Raw genomic sequence first — 19,769 nt, forward strand, 5'->3', positions numbered from 1 at the left:
TGCGACCGTCTTGACTGGAACATCGAAAAAGGATGTAACAAAAAGTTTCAGCAACAACCCTTGTCCAGTTAGTGACGTCGTTTACCAGCGGATAAATTATAAAATAGACAAATTTCAGAGTAAGGACACAATATTGATTGTAACTTGCGAACACGAATTTTGTCGTCTCAATAAGACGTTGGATCAACGGGAAGCGCAGCTGTGATATAAACTGTTTCAGGTCGGATCTCCGCGAAGATGGAATACTTTACCAAAATGGCGAGAACTTTTCTGGTAGCGGTGGCTGTATTGGCGTCGGTGATGCAATCTACATCAGCACAAGGTAGGTAGGCCCATTATAGGCCTACAATGTTAGTTGAGACTTTACATGAAGAGAACGACTATAGCTGCTAAAAAGAGATTGATTGAAAACGTCGACGTTTCAATCAATAAGTTCTGACCATCATCGGGAAGAATCTTAAGGTCGACTTAGGCTTATAAGTTCTTTCCTCTCATGTGATATCCCGTGCATCGACCGTATGCGTTGCGGTTATAGGCCTATCTCAGAGGGGTTTTCTTTGTAAAGGTTTCAATTTAGTAACAAAATGAATGCATAAAATAACGTGTACGTGCTTAGCTCAGCGATACAAACAAAAATCGCTGTCTGACTCCGCCTAAACGCATATGGTAGTCAAATACCTGTAGGCCTACATTCTTTCAAGTTGGTACCCGAAATTAGGCCTACGGGGAGACGATTGCTTTTGTGGCAGCAGCATGCTGCGGCATAAAACGTTTATGTGTTTCTTTTCATGATTTTTTTTTGGCGATTAAAACGATTTAGCTTTTGAATATTATACATCGAAAATGTTTTTAATTCACAAAGTTCTAATTGTTTGCGGACCCACTATCCAGGCGTATTTTTTGGGGCCCACTGAAACAGAAAGCGTTCGTAAGTTTTCATCAGGTTGAAAACGTCAAAATTAGAAAAAGTAGGCCTACCTTTTCCCGTTTAAGTAATCAAATGGAAAGTTGGTTAGGCCGGAGAATTAAATCGAATATTTTGAAGGGCACGGGTAGATTGAGCAACTTCAACTCGCCGGCTCCGGTCTGGTTCGAAGTTTTGCCTACCTTCAACTGCTACTTGTTCGTCAGTCACCTTTCTGGGTTTTTACTCCCTGAACTTTAATTGCAGACCAGTGAGAGCATGCACAGACAAACATTTCGTCAATCTCTACCATGATTGTTATCAGATGCAAAGAAAACAATCGTTCTGTTTGTAACTTTGATTGGTTTTTGAAAAAATGTTAAGAGCTCAGTCTTGAAAAAAGTCTAAACAGTTGATGAGGTCATGGTTCATGAAAACGCGGCCATTTTTAAAAGGCTGCATGCGGTGCTTCGAGGTTTGGTAAGATTGGGAAGACTTGAAACTTTTTACTCATTCACGTTCGCCATGCATGTACTGAATTCTTGTTCGGAAACAGTGCGGAAAGAATGTAGTATCCAGACGCCACTTCGTTGGTTATGTACAAAGTCTATGGAGAGTCAACAAAGAGTTTCAAAGTCTTTTCGGAAAGAAGTGTATCCCTGTCAAGTGTCACTGTCAGTCTCCTAAAGCTACGCGGTCCTATTTCTACGCACTATCAGTATCACCTTCAATTTGTGTGTGACAACGCGCGTGCGTTGCAAGAGTTACCTGTGCAGATTATGAAGGGTCGAGGATATTGCCAGATGTTTAAGCGGTTGTGTAGAAAGTCTATGGAGGGTCAAGAAAAGAAACTACTTGGTGGTTATCCTCTTCAGAACTCCTCAAGCATGTCAAGGAAGTCTTTCCTTTTTTTCTTCATACATGTACAAATTGTATATCTTCAATGAAGGTCAGTCATTGCAAAAATGATGATAAGACATTATCTGGGACTGAGAAACTGTACGTATTACATGGACAAGGTTACTGTTGAATTTGTCTAAACAGGAACTTGAGATACGAAAGGATCTTGCCAGATTTAGATTGATCGTTTAGGCCTATTCATTTGTGATTGGAGACAATCCGCCATCTTAGTCATAACAACACAATTACCGAGGATTCATCACAAGGTCAAAGGTTACAATAAAAGTATGGAGCACCTATAGCATGTATAGCAAATGATAAATGTGTACACGTATGTGGTCCGCTACACTCTCCCCTCCAAAGTCCAGTCACTCAGTCTGTGGGATGGGAATTTTAGAGTTGTGATCATTTTTACACATTTACATTTTATCCAAATTACATTTTGACATGAACCAAATCTTGATAAATCGAAACAATCTCTGTATCAAAAAATGATGAAATTATGAATGCAGGTTAACTTCACTTGAATTACAGGTGACAGAATCCAACCTTCGATTTTCCGTGACGTTTGTTTGTTTTGGGGTTTTACCAACAAAACCTGAATTTTTGGGCCTCAACAAATTCCAGCGCAGTGAGAACAACATATGAACCAAAGTTTTAACACTGATGATCACAGTCTCTCGGGCACAGTTAAATGTCGACATGGGAGACAACTGTTTCAGACGGCAACATGACACTGGCCAACTGTGTTCTTCCTGTTGTTCCTCACCTTTATTTACCTGTATTTACCTGTGTCCTCCACTTCACCACGCATCCTCGCCGGGATGTGGAGGGCGACGGAACAGGGAGCCTGCTACTCGCTGGCTCATACATGCTCCCTTTCTATGTCGAAGGATTCGTCCCAACTGGTCCTTGAAACTATTGACTGTTTTCACTGCAAGACAGCCTCAGGAGGCAAACTGTTCCATCTGTCGATGATTCTCTGAGAAAAGCTGAATCTCCGGATGTCGAGACGAGAGAGCTGTTTGTAGATTTTGAATTGATGTCCCTTAGTTGTAGAGTTGCTGAATGAGAAGAAATCGCATGCCCTTAGTCGCTTCGCAATTTTGAAGACCTCGATCAGATCTCCTCTGACACGACAAGTCTCAAGGTTTGTGAGACCCAGCCTGTCCAGCCTCTGTTCATACAGTAAGAGTTGGAGCTCTGGAATTATCTTTGTGAAGCGACGCTGAACTCTTTCCAGGACATCTACATCTTTCTGTTAGTACGGTCTCCATGCCTGCATGCAATACTCCAAATGGGGCCAGATGAGTGACTTGTATAACTTCAGTATGATGCTTGTATGAGAAGGTACGCTTGACCAAATCAAGGACTTGATGGGCTTTAGAAGCTGCTGCTCCAACTTGCTTGCTGACACTAAGAGACTGATGAATTATAACTCCTAGGTCCTTTTCTTGCAAGGGCGGATCCAGAACACAATTTGGGGGGGGGGGGCAAAAACAAAATTTGGTCCCCCCAAAAAAGTGGGTCTCAAAAATTACGGCGTGGGGTTCGGGGCCCGTGAGGGCCCCGAAAAAATTTTGGATTCTAGATGCTCTGTGGTGCGATCTGAGGCAATTTCTGACCACTTTAACCAATTTTTTTTGAGGAAAAGATGGTGGTGTACTCATTGCCTGCCTTTATTGCGATGTCACATTAAAAAAAAAAAAAAATTGGTTTCGTTTTTGGGGGGGGCCATGGCCCCCTTTGGCCCCCCCCTGGATCCGCCCTTGTTTTCTTGTGATGTAGACTGGATTGGATCACCCCCCATGAAAGTAGTTGATCTGTAGATTTTGGTGCCCGACATGAAGACATTTACATTTCTCAGCATTGAACAACTTCTGCCACTCTGCGAAGACCAGTGATGCATGATATTGAGATCCTCTTGCAGGTTGTTGGCATCCATTGCAGATGAAACCTTAAGATAAACGTTTGTGTCATTTGCAAACTTTAACAAGTGACTGTCAACTTTCTCGTCGATGTCATTGATGTAGCTGATGAACAGTGTTGGCCCTAGGACAGAGCCCTGTGGTAACCCACTTTTTACTCTACTCCAGTCGGAGCTACAACCGTTGATTATCACTCGCTGTTGATGGTCAGACAACCATGCTTCAATCCATTTCAGGACATTGGATCTTCTTGACAAGATGAACGTGAGGGACCTTGCCAAACGCCTTACTGAAGTCAAGGTAAAGAATATCAACCAGGTAGCATTCATCTACGTACTTTGTTACTTCCTCCAAAAATACCAACAGATTAGTGAGACATGATCGACCGTTTGTGAACCCATGCTGAGACTCGTTGATCAACTTGAACTCATTAAGATGGTCGATGATGGCATCTCTTAATATAGACTCCATAACCTTACTCAATTGTGATGTCAGGCTACTGGTCTATGATTGGATTTACAACTTCTGGAACCCTTTTTAAACAACGGGGCTACATTGGCATTCTTCTAGTCGCATGGCACTTCAGAATTTTTGAGGCTCTCGTTGAAGATAATGCTGAGAGGATAACTGACTTCCATTGCTACTTCTTTGAGAACAGTTGAGTAGATGCAATCCTCTCCAGGAGCTTTCCCCGATTTCAACCTGCTGCGTTTGTTGAACACCAAGTCAGATGAAATATCAACTTCAGTAAGTTCCTCAACAACACTCCCTGTGAAGACCTTGGTAGGATCTGGTATCTTGTTCATGTCCTCATCTGTGAAGACGGATACTCATTGAGTGTATTAGCAGTGTCAACATCGGAAGATATCATCTCACCATCATCACCAATAATCACGGGAACGCTTGTGGGCTAGAATGGGGTTGGAGCAGATATCAGGGCCCGGAACTCCATTCGCCTCAGGGGTTCTCTCAGGCTGTCACTGTGTCTCTTATGACACGCAGGGCGCAAGTATTGCTGGAACTGTTCAGCATGAGTGGGGTTATGCTCAAATGCACTTGGCACTGGCGTGGGGGCACCACCTACAGCCTTGTGTCCAATTTGGTTGCACTTGTAGGACACAATGTTGTACGGGTTGCGACAAGGATGGTTCAGTACAGCCAGTAGTGGTGGATGGCGGTAAGTCCGGTTTCGGTTGGGGTCAGGTAGGCGACTGGAGATTGTTTGATCGGCAATAAAGGATGAGTTCATCGGCTGTCTTGGCTGTTTCCATCAGCGAGGCGAACTTTTTCTCCCTCAGTTTCAGACGAAGTTGTTCATCCCCTATGACAGACAGGAATTGATCTGTCAAGACGAGGTTGAATGTTCGTTTGGTGTCTGCATTTTTCAGTTTTTCTTTTGATAGCTAAACCCATTTGTTGAAGTTCCTCTGAGCGAACTCTTCGAATATCTCATCCGATTTTTTTCACATCCGTCTTGTATTGCAGCCGATACGCCTCGGGAGTCGAGAAGAAGTGATTGTGGATGACCTCCACGATCTTGTCATAGTCCTGTTTATCGGTATCGCTCAAGGAGTGGAATGCTTTCTGGGCTTTGCCGGTGAGATAGGGTTCCTATAGGCAGGGCCACTGCTCTTTGGGGTTTTTGGCAACCGTTGCCAGACGCTCAAAGGTACTCAGGTAACATGCCACATCATCATCAGTCCCTAGCTTGTGAAAGTCAGGTAATTTGGGGCCCACATTCACGACAGGAGGCGTTTTGGCAGATTCAGCAACAGCACTAGCGAGTGTCTGAATGGCGCCGATTTGCCTCAAGTTGCTGAATTATCTTGAGCAGATCAAGGGTCTCTTCACTCGGTTTGGCAGGAGGAAACTCTCCTATCATGTGTGGCAATTTGGTGAGACAAGTTATGCGTTCTGGTTTGGTTTTGATGGCGGTCACATCAATATGGTTTAGTTCACAAAGTCGGCCAATGTGGTCGGCGGTAAATCGATTGAGATGATTTATCCATAGCTACGACAACAGAATGGCTCAATTAGTCTTCCTGACAACAGCACAGACGTTCAATTAGTAGCCTAACAGTTTCTGGTTCACTACGATAATTGGGTTTATCGCTACAATCGCTACAGTTCTCTGTCAATGTGGATGATGACTGACAGCACATGGATATAGCAAAAAACACGAACCGTAAATGTTCAATTTTCCGGTCCTAATATCACGAAGACCTTTGACAAATCCTGCCGACTAAGCCAAATTGTAACGGGCAAGGTTACTGTTGAATTTGGATACGAAAGGATCTTTAATTCTTATCAGATTTAGATTGATTGTTTATTCATTCGTGATTGCAGACAATCCGCCATCTTAGTTATAACAACACAATTACCCAGTATTCATCACAAGGTCAAAGGTTGCAATAAAGTATGGAGTGCCTATAGCATGTATAGCAAATGGTAAACGTGTTTTGTTAGGAAATACTTTTAAAAAAATTCTTGACTTGCCATAGACTTTGTACACAACTGCCGAAGTAGCATCAGGTTGCATAATTCTTTCTGGACAAACTAAATATGGTGAATTGTGAGGCAGTATTTGAAAAAAAGCCAGTATTTTTTCCAATGCTGGTCGGCCAACCAGCGTTGGAAATTGGTACAAAAGACCACTTTCCTTGAAAATGCCAATACACCAGGTGCCATGATTTTACAGGATGCTTCAGACTATCAAGTATCATTCAGTAACAGTTCAGTAATATAAGGTATTTTATAACAATTTGGTGGTTTTGTTTTTGAAGTTTGCAAATGTTGTATAAATTCCCTTTAAGTGACGGTCAATTAAGGTCAAACTCGGAGTCGGTGGTGTTCTGCATTCCACCCAAGAACGCAGCAGTTGCATTAGAGGTTGTACTTAGATGAATATTCCTAAGAAACACATTTGTTGCTACTTTATTCTCTTAAATGTATGAAAAGTGCACTTCTTTAAACATTTACAATTTTTCATGCTTTCCAGACAACTGAGTGCGCTGTTGCTATGATGTCATTTCAAGCAAACACTGTTCAGATAAATAGGGGTTTTGTGTTCAAATTGTGAGCCAAAAAAATTGCTCTTTGAAAACATGTGAGGACAGTTTGCTGATTGGCCTACTGCCATGTACTGACACAACAATGCATAGCCAAAGCAAAGAACATTTACAACAGCAAAACATCGAAATTCTTGCAAATTTTGATGCTGAAATGACATCACGCTTTTGGAAAATATGGAAAATTACATTAGCATTTAAACCAATAAGGTTCTAGTACACTTGAAAAATCCCGATAATTGGCAGTTTTTTACATGGGACTCGTGTAGTTTCAAGAATTACATGAAAATTTTTTACATTGCATGGGCCCCATTGGCAATACAAAGTAGTAATTTTGGTGTTCCCTTCTCTCTGTCTCCCCCCCCCCTACCCCAATGCAGCGCCACCCATTCCTACCGGGGTGACCATCCAATTCCTCGGCAGCCTGGTGGTGGAGTTCAAATGGCAGGCCACTGCAGGAGACTTTGATAACTATGAGGCCGTTTACTATGATGCGAATGGGGTCGAAGTGGGAAGCGATCTCATCCCTAAGACCGAGACGTCCTTCAGGTATTTGGTCGCTGATGGCGTGGCGGCGTACTCATTTCACACAGTGAAAGGCACCACTAGGAGTACGAGCTCGGCCCTGACGGCATTACCCGCAGTTAATTACAACATTCGTAAGTGATCTTCTTTTTTCCTTTTCCCCCATTCATTTTATCACCATCCAAATCGAGTGCTTTGTGGCTATAGGTGAGTGTGGACATTCAAGAGCTTCTTACATTGCCTTGTCTATTTCCCAGACCCATTTTTATAAACTGGTTCTTATGGAGTCTGGAGTGCCAGTGGCGTATCCGGAGGAAGGGGGGGGGGGAATTCGCTAGTCATTTTTGAAATTTGCTAGGCCTTTTTCATGAACGACCTTTTTTTCAGGATCGGCCTTTTTTCACAAGTGCCCCTTTGTAACGTCACACGAACGTCTTTAATAAGAGCGCCACCTATTGTCTGATAGTGTCCTCTTTGAAGGGTGCGCCCACGTAAAAAGATGGTGCCCACATATTGCAAAGTGTATTAATTGAATTAAGTCACTTGTTTTAATTTGCTATCCTCAGCATTCCTTAAGTGCCATAATAATTTTCTCTCTTCTAGAGTTGCCCCATGCCGTACTTGCTGTACCCACGCACGAATCTATTACCATCAGCTGGGCCGACGCACCCAATCCTGCTGACAATGTTGGGCAGTATCTGATCAGCCTGCAGCAGCCTGCAGGTACAACCATTGCTCAAGCCACGGTTGACGCAGTGGCTGGTGCGACACACACCTTCCCGGGGCTGAACGTGGCCGAGGAGTACACGGTGAGAGTGGATGCGGTTCTACAAGATGGCCTGCCGGTGGAAGTTAACATTGCTGAAAATACTTACACTGGTAAAGTGAGATATGTTAATATCAATGTGGTGTGTCTCACCAATCCAAGAGATCACTTGTCATGCAGCAGTTCAAGATACATGTAACCTGCTCTCTGTCCAACAAGCATCCATTAATACCTCCAGTTGAAGTGTGACAATTGCCATAAAGTGTCTTGCCTAAGAACACAACATACCTGATCCCTGCGAGGGTACCATTGCACATGAGTCAGAGACCATGAATACACATGCTCCATGCAAAGAGCACAATTATGAGAGCAGCAGTGTCAAGGGCTGTATTTTTGGGAATTTTTATCGCGAGGAAGGTTTAGACAAAGTTTGGGGGATTCAAGTGTCTTGACAAGGTTCTTGTCACCAACAAAACTGTATTGTACAAGTGGCATGTGGTGCCCACAACTCCAAAACAAGTAATGTTGGACTAATACCCCAGCCTCACCCTCCGTGCCTACTGCATGCTCCTCAAATAGCCTCTCATTTTAAAAAGCCTTTTTCTAATTTTTTTAATTCCATCAACGCAAGGAGAGTACATCAAGTCTGATGGTCTATTTCTAACTTCAACCTCTCCCAATTTGTTCCCTCTTTTAGTGCCGTACCCGCCATCTAATGGCATCCTGCACAGGACGAGCAGCACCACAGGAACCCTGACCTGGGACGCAGCCCAAGCCCCTGTGGGCTACTATGAGATAATCATCACACCTCAAGGGGGTCAGCCCAGGGTCTACACCTACGCGCCGGGAACCACAGGGGTCATGTTGGACAACCTGGAGAATGGGGTGACTTATAGTTACACTCTGAAGAATGTTGTGAACACGGGAAACATTGATATTAAGAGCGACTCCGCCGTTATCACTCCAGTGTTACCAGGTCAGTGCCGGATGCCTCCTAGGATTTTTGATTTTGAACCTGAATATGTATCCAGCCCCTAACATTAAGCGGAGTCAATCTACCACGGTGATAAAGGATGCTATCCAGACTTGTATTTGAGTCACCAAACATCGAGTCAGAGTATCAGTCAGAGTCATGCAGGTCCAGTCCTAGTCCAAGTCACGAGTCACAAAAGTCAAGTCCGTACCCGAGTCATGAGTCACCTTTAACTAAAAAGTACTATATATATTGGAAAAAAAGTGATTTCTGGTAATTTTGGTTGAATCCCGAGTCCGCAGGGTCGAATCTGAGTCCAAATCCGAATCGAAGTCTTTTGTCATTGTGACTCGAGTTCGAGTCATGGAAAATGGGACTCGAGGCAGACTGGAGTCTGAGTCTGAGTCACAAGTCGTACAACTCTGGTGCTATCAACATAATGTATCAAATCCAGCTTAGGAAACTTTGATAGTGGGACCCAAGAAAAGTTGAGCATTTCTCATGCACAGTTGCATACTACATGTATGTTCAAACTGAAGCACATGCCTGAGCTATGTTTGGAGATTATTGGGATCTAGTGCCAAATTTTATTGGTATTACCGACAGTCCAAGCAAAAATGGCTGGAGACAAAATTTGTTAAACTTTTGTGAATTCACACAATGGATACTTGCTGTGAAGACACAAATCCTAGGAAGCATTCTCCTTTGCAGTGACAATGAACCAGCCATGGGCGTCGCCAGGATTTTTTCTAGGGGAGGGGCAAAGCACATTTCTCCCCCCCCCCCAAATTCCTTGTACTTTCACTAGCATATTCTCAATTTATCTTTTATTTTTAGGGTGGGTAGGGGACATTTGCCCACCCCATCCCCATTGACACCCCAGAAGACGCCATTAAATGTGTATTAAATTAATATCAAATATGACTTCACACCTCTTTTTCCTTTTATTTCCTTGGTTTTTATTCTCCTTTTTTTTTGCTTTTCTGGTGGGGGAGGGTTGCAATCATCCCCCCTGTCCCACCCCCCTTGCGACGCCTGTGGAACCAGCCTTTACTTTGCAAAAGCACACTAAATAGAAATCCTACCTTTACTTTCTGTCATTTTCTAAATGATGCGTTATAATTTTTGATATCTTCTCTGTTTGCAGCTGCAACTGGACTAAATCCGCAACTCGAGGCGATCACGGACCATGGCATGCATCTAACTTGGACTCCCAGCACAACACAGGGACTACAGAGCTACCGAATAACCGTCTTGGACAACGCCGGCAACGCGGTAGTCGTCAATGACATCCCGCCCACAGAGAGCTCTTTCACTCTGGTGGGTCTTGCCGAAGGAATGAGCTACGAATTGGTCCTGGATGAAATCGTCAATGGGGAGAGCAAGTTTGCTGGCGTGGCGACTGGTATCACAAGTAAGTACCCATACACTGTGAGCCAGAAAGAAAGTGACCGGGATTAATGAGTTTTTTCCCTTAAAAACAATTAAATTTGATAAAGCACATTTGTAATAAACGAGCACGTTCTTTCACTCATCTGGAAAAAAATGATTACTGAAATCATCCTTGATATCTGAAGTTATTCAGAGATTACACACAGGCTTTCACACTCAAATGAGAGGTTTAATTTGAATCAAGACTGAGACATTATTTCTCCTGTCAGATTTCATGTTTGTATACATGAGGAATGAATCAAGTCTTTTTCTGGAATGAGAATGCTGTTTTCCTTTGCAAATTTTCGTCCATTGCATTCAAAGGATATTCATCAATGCTTAAATCACTTTGATCAGTGGTGGACTACTGAATTTTCTGGTTTTTCTATTAAAATAGAAATAACTGGTGTATAGTGTATGCAAATTATGTGACATTTATACCTATGTTATTAAACAGAGCGAGCGACATATATTCTATATATTTTTTTGTCTAACTTGGTCATTTTCGACAATTATAGTTAAAACGACTACAAACACAATCAATATAAGGTTTTTTGTTCTTCACCGACGTATAACACTGTATACAAACACAGTGCTGTTCACAAAAGATTATTTGGTAGAGGAGCCTCTTATAGCAATTTTTGGAAGCCAATGCTGAGTAAATTTTTTCATAAACTTTAGACGAAAGGTATGTTCGGAATAGCAAAGTTTGTTTCGTGGTCATGAACTTTTGTTCTCGATCATTGTGCCAACTGTTGGATTACAATTTTGGCTAGATTCATCAAAACAACTTGTGAGGATGAAGGCATCCTTTATCTGAAATCAAAACTCCTTCCAGGAAAATGACTTTGCAAACCAAATTGCCATTTGATTGTGAATCGATACAGAAATAATGATTAATTGTTAAACATAATGATACATAGTTGTAATTCGCTGAACAAAATTAGAAGCCATTTCTGCAGTGTTTTGTGCCCGGGTGCAAGCCACACATGTTCTTAAAGACGAGGCGCGCGTGTACCTTGGTAACCCTATTGGTTGAACGAGCCCTGCCCGGAGTGCATGTGTATTACCTGAGCATAGATCGCGCGAGCCTGGTGCCACCGCAGAAAATGGCTGTTGGCGAATTAGTCTATACTTGAGGGGCTTATACTAGCATTTTATTCAAACAAAAACTGTCCGCTTTCTTTTCAGAAACACCCCCGAATGTGCAGTTAAACAGTGCCACCGCGCACACCATGACGGTCTCATGGAACACTGCCCTTACTGGCACTGCGGAGAGATACCTAGTCAACGTTATCAGCCAGGACGGATCGTACACCAACCTGATCCCCGTAGACATTGCCAGCGCCGCGGCACCGTATACGATAACTGGGTTGCCAGCCGGGCTCACGTATGAAGTTGGGGTAGATGCAGTTGTTGGGGGAGCGCGGGTTGTAGTGGGCGCCTTGGCTGACCCAGCAAGCACAAGTAGGTGGAAGTTCCTTTTAACTGAATACTTGTCAGACACATTAATTGTTTGGTTGCAACAGAAACATTAATTGTGAAATTGTATAATGTGCTTCTTATTGTAGCCCATATCTGAGAGACCCGAATGAAATGATGATAAATCAGCAATTTTTCAATGTATTACCTGAAATCATTGTTACTTCTGTTATTAAGTTACATTAATTCTGTAATAAAAATACTTTGTATAATCTCCATCAGAAACTCAAGTAGTAAGCTGCAGAACTTCGACAGAGGTATCTTGCAGTGCATTTCATATATTATCTCAATGAAGGTCAGTTATTGCAAACATTGCAAAAACATGAATCTGGGACTGGGAAACATTTCCAATTTTGTTTGAAAATACTTTGAAAATGCACTCGACTCTTCACAGACTTTGTACACAACCAAAGAAGTGGCGTGTGGATACTAGATTCTTCCCTTGCCCCATTCCACAACACTGTTGTAGATGCATCCTGTTTCAAGTTCAACAAGTATACTGAAATATTATACAAATATAACATGGTTTGAGGGTGGACAGTCGATATTGGCTCCCCGACAAACTAGTTCCTGAGGCAAAGCCGAGGGAACTAGTTTGTCAACTTCCAATACCGAGGGGAGCTAATATCGACTGTCCACCCGAAATAAACCATGTTATATTTGTTTTACTATACCTCATACATATTCAGTTGCCAATTTTTTTTTTTATTACATGGACCTAAAACAAAATTCGCGGAAACTTGTACAGCTCACCAAAAGAATATTGTTGCTCAACTTCAATTACTAGTTCGGTTCGTTTGCAATATAATACAGTTACTACAGTTGTAAAAATAGTTGTTTGCAATGTGTCCAACTTTCTTTTGTACAGGAGACATCTTTACACGGTATATACATTTTCTCCAGTACGGCATAACAGTTGAGCTCTGGAAATTAACATTTACGCGAACCGTACCGTGCAACCATGCATCTCTCCTGGGCGATGTTCGCGCGTGCGTACTGCACCCGTGCGACAGTTCCTCGATTGCTCTGTAAAGCGCATGCGTAGTAGACTGTCGCATGGGTAACCCATGCAACAGTCTACTACGCATGCATATTTACAATGTGCGTGAATCCTTGCGCGCGCGTTTGGTAAACAGCAAGAATAACATCTGGCACGTGATGGTGATTTGACCAGTGAGAGTTCGGCTCTCGATCATGAATATGTATGAGGTATAGTAAAATGTGATAAACATAAAAAGCTAGCCATGAAATGTGGGCAATGAATTTGTACTTAATATATAAACCACATATTCAAGTTGCATGCTTTTCAAAAAAATGAATATTTTTCTCCTACTTTTTAAAATATGTTGTACGTATTGTTTTAACGGAACAATTATGGGCTTCTGAAACCCTCTGAAAGTGGCGCCCTGTGGGAGCTGGGTTTCTGTCTAGCAGCTTGTAATTTGAATTGTGAACAAATAATTCAATAACCAGGACTTACGGTGGAATTTTTGTTCAATGTCTCATTCAAAGTGAATAACTTTTATATTTCTAGGAAAATAGCAATTGAAAAAAACAACAACTAAATTGTCTGAGATGAAACATTGAAAATGTAAAAGTTTGGGGAACGCATCTTTAACTGGTTCACCAAAACGAAAATCGTGGTTGATTTTATTCCCTTCTTCAGGTACTTCCATCGCTACCCAGGCAGTGACGACCGACCTGATCCAAACAGCCTGGGAACAGATTGACGGTGCCACCTACACCTTACTACTGACCAACCTAGGGGACGGTAGCACCCAGGAAGTCACCATTGCTGACTCCCAGACTGTCAACCATGCCTTCATGGGACTGACCCCTGGCCAGCATTACACCATCGGTCTGACAGCTCACCTCAATGGCGTGGACATCCCTGGTGGCATGGTGGCCGAAACAACAAGTAGGTGACTCTCCAAATGTTTTCTTTCATCGTTGTTAAATGAACCATAAAGGGAACTGACTAGGTGCATTAAAATAAGTGTTTCAAAGTTGAACAAAGAAATTGAATGGAGCGGGGTTTGAACCTGCACCCACTGGATTGCCGCTCTGGTGCTCTACCAACTGAGCTATCTAGCCCTATGTTGGCTTGGTTAGGGGGTATTTGTACACTACTCTGTAATATAGTGTTAATAATCGTTGGTTTGAACAGCGCCCCCATTGATAGTATGGTACGAGCCAGCCCTCCCCCTCCCTACCCCTCCCATCTATTGATTTTCGGAGGCCAAGTGTCCGGAGAAAGAAACCTGTTTTCATTTCAGAATTTATTGCTGATGAAACCTTTCCCCCCCTGCTAAAATTCCTGGATCTGCCCCTGTTATCCTTAGGTGACACACGCATACTTGGGCAGGGATTACCTTTGAAAACTGGCTAAATGTTGCAAAGTTTAAATGGTGTGTAAACATATTAACACGGTCAATTTTGTCTTTCACCGATGTATCCCTCGTATAAAGCACTGTATGCTCATTGCTGTCAGTGAGCTTGTGAGAAAATTCACAAGATTACTTGAGTGGGACTCGAACCCATAACCTCCTGCTTACTAGTGCAGACGTCTTAACACTCGACCACAGAGCTTGCTGGGGTTAGCTGGTTGGTACAGAACGTGCGCAGCGGGTAGCATCAAACAAATGTGTTTTTTTTGTCATTTTGACGAGTTCTAAGGAAATGGGGTTTTATGTTGATGTATGGCAAAACCCTTTATTAAATGTTCATTTTCCATCATTATAACATTAAACACGGATATCCGTCACTAATTCAAAACTTGATTTTCTCCATGCAGTTCCGTTACCGCCAACCAATATCCAAGTGGCTACCACGGCCACTGACACTGTCTTGACCTGGAGCCCGCCTCCAAACACTCCTACCAACATCTACGAGGGATACCGTGTCTCCTACGTCGGAGCAGACGGGCAGGTTGTGAGCCAAGACCTGACGTTAGGCCAGACAACGTTCACTGCGCCAGTGGTTGACAACGGCCAGAATATCTTTGTGTACTCCACCAGTGGTACCCAGGTCAGCCAGCCTGGCTACCCAGTGTCGAATTGTAAGTGAAGTTTGTATGTACTAATTTCTTTTTTTGTACGCAAAGCGCACCAGTTTAAATTTATTTGCTGGGCCGATATTATGGGCCGCTGGAGTGTTTTGCAGTAGGCCTATTGCTATAATTGTCAAGGACTTGAACCTGCTAAAAGGATGGGAACAATAAACTGTAATTGACAAAAAAGTGGCATCTGACAATAAAGCATCGTAACTTTACGATTAAAATAACTTGTGTTTACGTGTACGTGCATACTTTTTATTTAATTTTCGAATAAACTAACCAGCAAATTGCTATTTGAATATTTGAATATTCAGTATATTCAGGACAGCCCTATAGCCTCCTTTTCCCACTTAGAGCTGTACAAATAAAAAAAACGGGGGGGGGGGGAATAAAAAACACTTTACTAAAGGGCAGTTCCATGGTAATTATGTTGCATTTGGAGGGGGATGGTCTTCCATCAACTCTGTGCTCTTATTCCAAAAGTCAAAGCAGTTAGGGTTGGTTTTTCTCACAGAAGGTCTCTTGAAATTAAGTGAGCAAACTATCAACTGAAAAAGGCCCAACAGATGAACTTCTATTGGTTTGGCAGTAATTTTTGTATTGGTAAGTCATGTAACACAAGAAAGAGACTGAAATATTAAATACCTTGCATTTGAAATTTCCTCTTGCTGCGAGCGCACTGATGGAAAAATCTTTTTAGTGCCCTGACATCATGAGGGCGTAAGAAGTATTCTACCATTATAATTAATTATCATTCATAAAATCTCCAGAAGGATTTATTTTGGTTACTCATGTTATGGTAACTCACATTGCAGTGTGTCCGCCCATATTTGGTACAAGGTATAAATTTAAGAAACTAATAATCAAACAAAAAACTCTTTTGACATTAAATATGAACCCTTTCTCTTCCTAACAAAACAAAAACTCACAATAACACTTTTTCATATAAAAACAAGTGCCAAACTGACTACCATAATTTTAGGCAAAATAGCATTTTTTTGGGACAAAAATACACTTAATCATATTCCATCTCACTGGCACATCACTCAAATGAAAGGTCTTGTTGTCCTCTTTAATTTGATACCACATTTGAGATTATGGTGCTTGTATAATTTTGGAGATACAAGTTTTCCATTTCTCATCCATGTCCACATTCTCATGGAATTGCCCTACACAACTTTGCACTATTTCTTCTTCCAGATAATGTGAACCTTAGTGGAGCCACGTCCAGTTCGCTGCAGCTCAACTACGACCGCTACGAGGGTGCAGGCTACCACATTCTCCTGGTCCGTAATGATGGAACCATCCATGAAGAAATCGTCGTTAACGACCCAGCAATGCTGTCCCACACTTTCACCGGTCTCCAGCCTAGCACTGAGTACAGCACGGTGGTGACAGGCATCAACACTGGTGGCGCGGGTACCTTCCTGCTGGGCACTGACACTGCCACAACTAGTAAGTCCTGGTTCTGTTTTTTTGGCTCACCATCATAAAGATCAGAACATTAGTAACTAAAGATTTTATTTCCAAAACGTGATAAATGCCATTTTGTTGCCTTTTAGAACCTGGCCCTCTCCTGGCTGCCCAAAGATAGTTTTGATGGCTGTTATATAGTTGAATACAATTTCAGAATACATACATTGAAAATGAAGTTTAGAAACAGCTGTTATATTGTTTATATTCATGAAGCCGGCCTCAGGTCGACCCACGATTTGCTTGCGCCATGACAAAACCGTCGTCATCAAGCAGAAAAATAGTGCTCAGGTGAAACTGAGAAATCGTGTAATGGTTGCGGAACACGTCGCAGAAGTTGAAATTTTTCTACTCTTGCGACTGTTGATTTTTTTTAGCACCGGCTGATGCCGATCATCTTAATATCGTCGCAGTTACACTCAGGTTGCAAAAAATCGGCGACTGATTTGTTTCCGACGGTCGTACCTCAGGTGCAGCTTGATCCTGAAAAGTCAGTCGCCGACTGATTTGTGTCGTCGCAAGGTCGGCCTGAGGCCGGTTTTAAAAGTTTCATAACTGTGCAAATTTGTAACTTTTGTTTTTCTTCAAATGGATGTGTCTTGTTTTGGAAATTAACTCTGCATGTGTGAAACAGAATTCTGAGGGTTTTTTTTCGGTGCTTTAATCAAGTCCATCACAAGTCAAGTCATAAGTCACAAGTCAAGTACAAGTTGAGATTCAGTCGATCACGAGTCAGTGGCAAGTCAAATCATGAGTCTGTCCCAAGTCAAGTCATGGGTCTGTGGCAAGTCAGTCACAAGTCAAATCACAACGGTGACATGTATCAGAGGAGGAACAGGTGACAGAGGAATGCCTTTAAAGGTAGAGTCCATCATTTGCAGCCATCCGAAAAGTAACTGGCGTAATTATTGTTGAAAAACTAACTTGGTTGAAAGATAGTAAGGAGACTAAACTCCCTGTGAAATTATTCTTTCTGGGAAGCTGTCATTTTGAAGTAATCAACGAAAGAAGGCATTTCCAACGGTGATTCTTAAGAAGCACCGTAGGAAAATTTAAATTAGTAGTTCGTTTTGTTATTTAGCGAAGCGCGCACAAGTATTCGAACGACGCACACGCGCGCGCGCGGTTGTTATAATTCGTCGGATCAGTGCGCGACGTCACGTATAGTTGCAATTCAAAACAATTCAAAACATGATTCAGCAACTTTTGATTTGAAATTGAGATCTTAGAATGCTGTTTTTCTCGGAATGTACAGCTGAAGCTTAGCTGAAACTTCATCAGGTTAGTTGCTTAGTATCCTTCATTAGATTTTGAACTCTTTTGTTGCTTCAAACGAACAAAATGCACAAATTACAAATGATGGACTCTACCTTTAAGTCACAGTTGTTTTGACTTGCTTGCCAATAGCTTTGAGAATGGATAGTCTATGATACTACGTGACTGACTTAATTGGTAAAATTCATCTACAACTCAGGAGACTTTGTGAAATGATACATGTCGGTCATGCCCCCCAAAAAATGATTATAAATGGTCCACGACTGTGTGGGTGTGGCACCCTAGAAAATAAATTTTAAATTTGAATTTATCATTTGAATTGATACAAAAGTTATGGACTTTCCAAGGAGACGATAAATGGAAAAAACAAAGCGGTCCACGCTAAGTTATCATTTTTTCCAATTGAGCTTTTGAATTAATACTTGACTCCAGTTAGACTTAGACTTGACTCCAGTCAGACTTAAGATTATATGTACAACACACACTGCCATCACAACGCAGCCTCGAAGTCCATCATCAATATTGTACCCTAAGTGCAACAAGTGCCATATCACCACATGTACCAATTCAGTGTGTGTGAGTGTATGCATACTAGTACAGCAGATTGGTGATAAGATTGTTCAGTTTGATGATACAGGCATGATGGAATTTGGCACACAGTCAGAGTATGTCATGGGAAAGACATTTGGCTATAATAGGGCCATCGCAGATTTGTCCTTTGAAAATTGTCAAAATGGCGGCCATGGCATGTTAGTCTGTGATATTTTTTTCAAAGGACAAATCTGCAATGGCCCTACAGCCAAATATCTTTTCCATGACATACTCTGACTGCGTACCAAATTGCATGTTTTTATCATCAAATGAACAAGTCCATCATATTGTGCACCAATCTGCCTGACTATACAGCAGCACCCAACTCGGGCCAAGTCTAAATTCAGCTCAAGTGTGAACAAGCGCAACATACAAAGCTTTTTTTTTAGGAATTGCCTTTAAACAGTCATGTGGTTGCGAAGGGCGATTTCTAAAGGTTACGTAACACTTTATTTTGAATGAAACTACATGTACACAGACATGCTGACGTTGGTGGGTGAAATCTTTGAAAATTAATTTCTCCAGTTTGGGAGACCGTATCTTCATGCAACTTTCAGGATTTATTTCCCTTATAATGATCCAAGTATGTGCTAAAAATCGTTGTGACATGCTCATTACTTTTGTTGAAATTGGAAAATAGGCCTGGCTACGTGCATTTTTGAAAGTTGTAACACTGGTGTTTGCAATATCTGTCAATCTTTTCAAGCCTCACAAATATTAATAAGGTTCCTATTCATTATGGTGTGCAGTAAAAATTTGGAGAAAAGCCTCCTTCACGAGTTATTAATTGATAGATATCACCCTTTTTGCTGGCTTCCATTGGTCGATACCGAGACTCGGGCAAAAACACGCCGAGTGACGCTAATGAATATGCTAATTTACCATACGTTATTGTGTTGCTTGGCCAAAATCGGTCAACCGTAGCGCCTAAGGCGCTTTGCTGAAAATCCTCGTCGAAATTGTCCATGGAGATAGTTCTAGTTGTAACACTAGTGTTTGCAACAACAGATTAAGCTGAAATTCGGAATACACTTAGATGATATGTGTTCACCTACTCGTGAAATAACAATTTGGAGAAATTGCTAGAAATTGATATAAGTAAATAGATTTGGGGAAGTTTTTGAACGATTTCTTCCAGACTTAAATGTCAGCTACACCAGTAACCAGTATTAATGTTTCTGCATCGATGACGGCAATTTTTTCACTGACATGAAGTTTAAAATTTCTTCTTCCGTTATAATTAAACATTTCAATTGTACTGAGCATATTTTCTGAGAAACACAACGTTCAAAAGGCCGTGGTTTTTTGTGGTGCATGCATTTCACTGCTCTGCTATAATAACGGCAGTTGCTATGCCTTAGCAACCACATGACTGTAAATACTAAAAAAAAAAAGAAC

General features: G+C 41.9%; 1 protein-coding gene across 3 annotated transcripts in view; it reads left to right on the top strand.

Moving 5' to 3' along the window:
- Window positions 1-1,300: 1,300 nt before the first annotated feature.
- Window positions 1,301-19,769, top strand: part of LOC119734740 (fibrillin-2-like) — a 110,206-nt gene continuing 91,737 nt past the window's right edge. For 2 of the 3 annotated variants that reach the window (XM_038208281.1, XM_038208283.1), the window contains exons 1-8: window positions 7,186-7,459; window positions 7,929-8,204; window positions 8,789-9,067; window positions 10,212-10,478; window positions 11,687-11,962; window positions 13,644-13,895; window positions 14,772-15,035; window positions 16,233-16,487. In XM_038208281.1, coding sequence (XP_038064209.1) covers window positions 8,953-9,067; window positions 10,212-10,478; window positions 11,687-11,962; window positions 13,644-13,895; window positions 14,772-15,035; window positions 16,233-16,487 — 1,429 coding nt within the window. In that variant the 5' untranslated portion in view covers window positions 7,186-7,459; window positions 7,929-8,204; window positions 8,789-8,952. Of the gene's footprint in view, window positions 1,385-7,180; window positions 7,460-7,928; window positions 8,205-8,788; window positions 9,068-10,211; window positions 10,479-11,686; window positions 11,963-13,643; window positions 13,896-14,771; window positions 15,036-16,232; window positions 16,488-19,769 lie in introns of those variants that run through there. The other variant, XM_038208282.1, reaches the window with a different exon arrangement.

Source organism: Patiria miniata, unplaced genomic scaffold (genome assembly GCF_015706575.1).
Source record: "Patiria miniata isolate m_02_andy unplaced genomic scaffold, ASM1570657v1 HiC_scaffold_28, whole genome shotgun sequence".
Lineage (NCBI taxonomy): Eukaryota > Metazoa > Echinodermata > Asteroidea > Valvatida > Asterinidae > Patiria > Patiria miniata.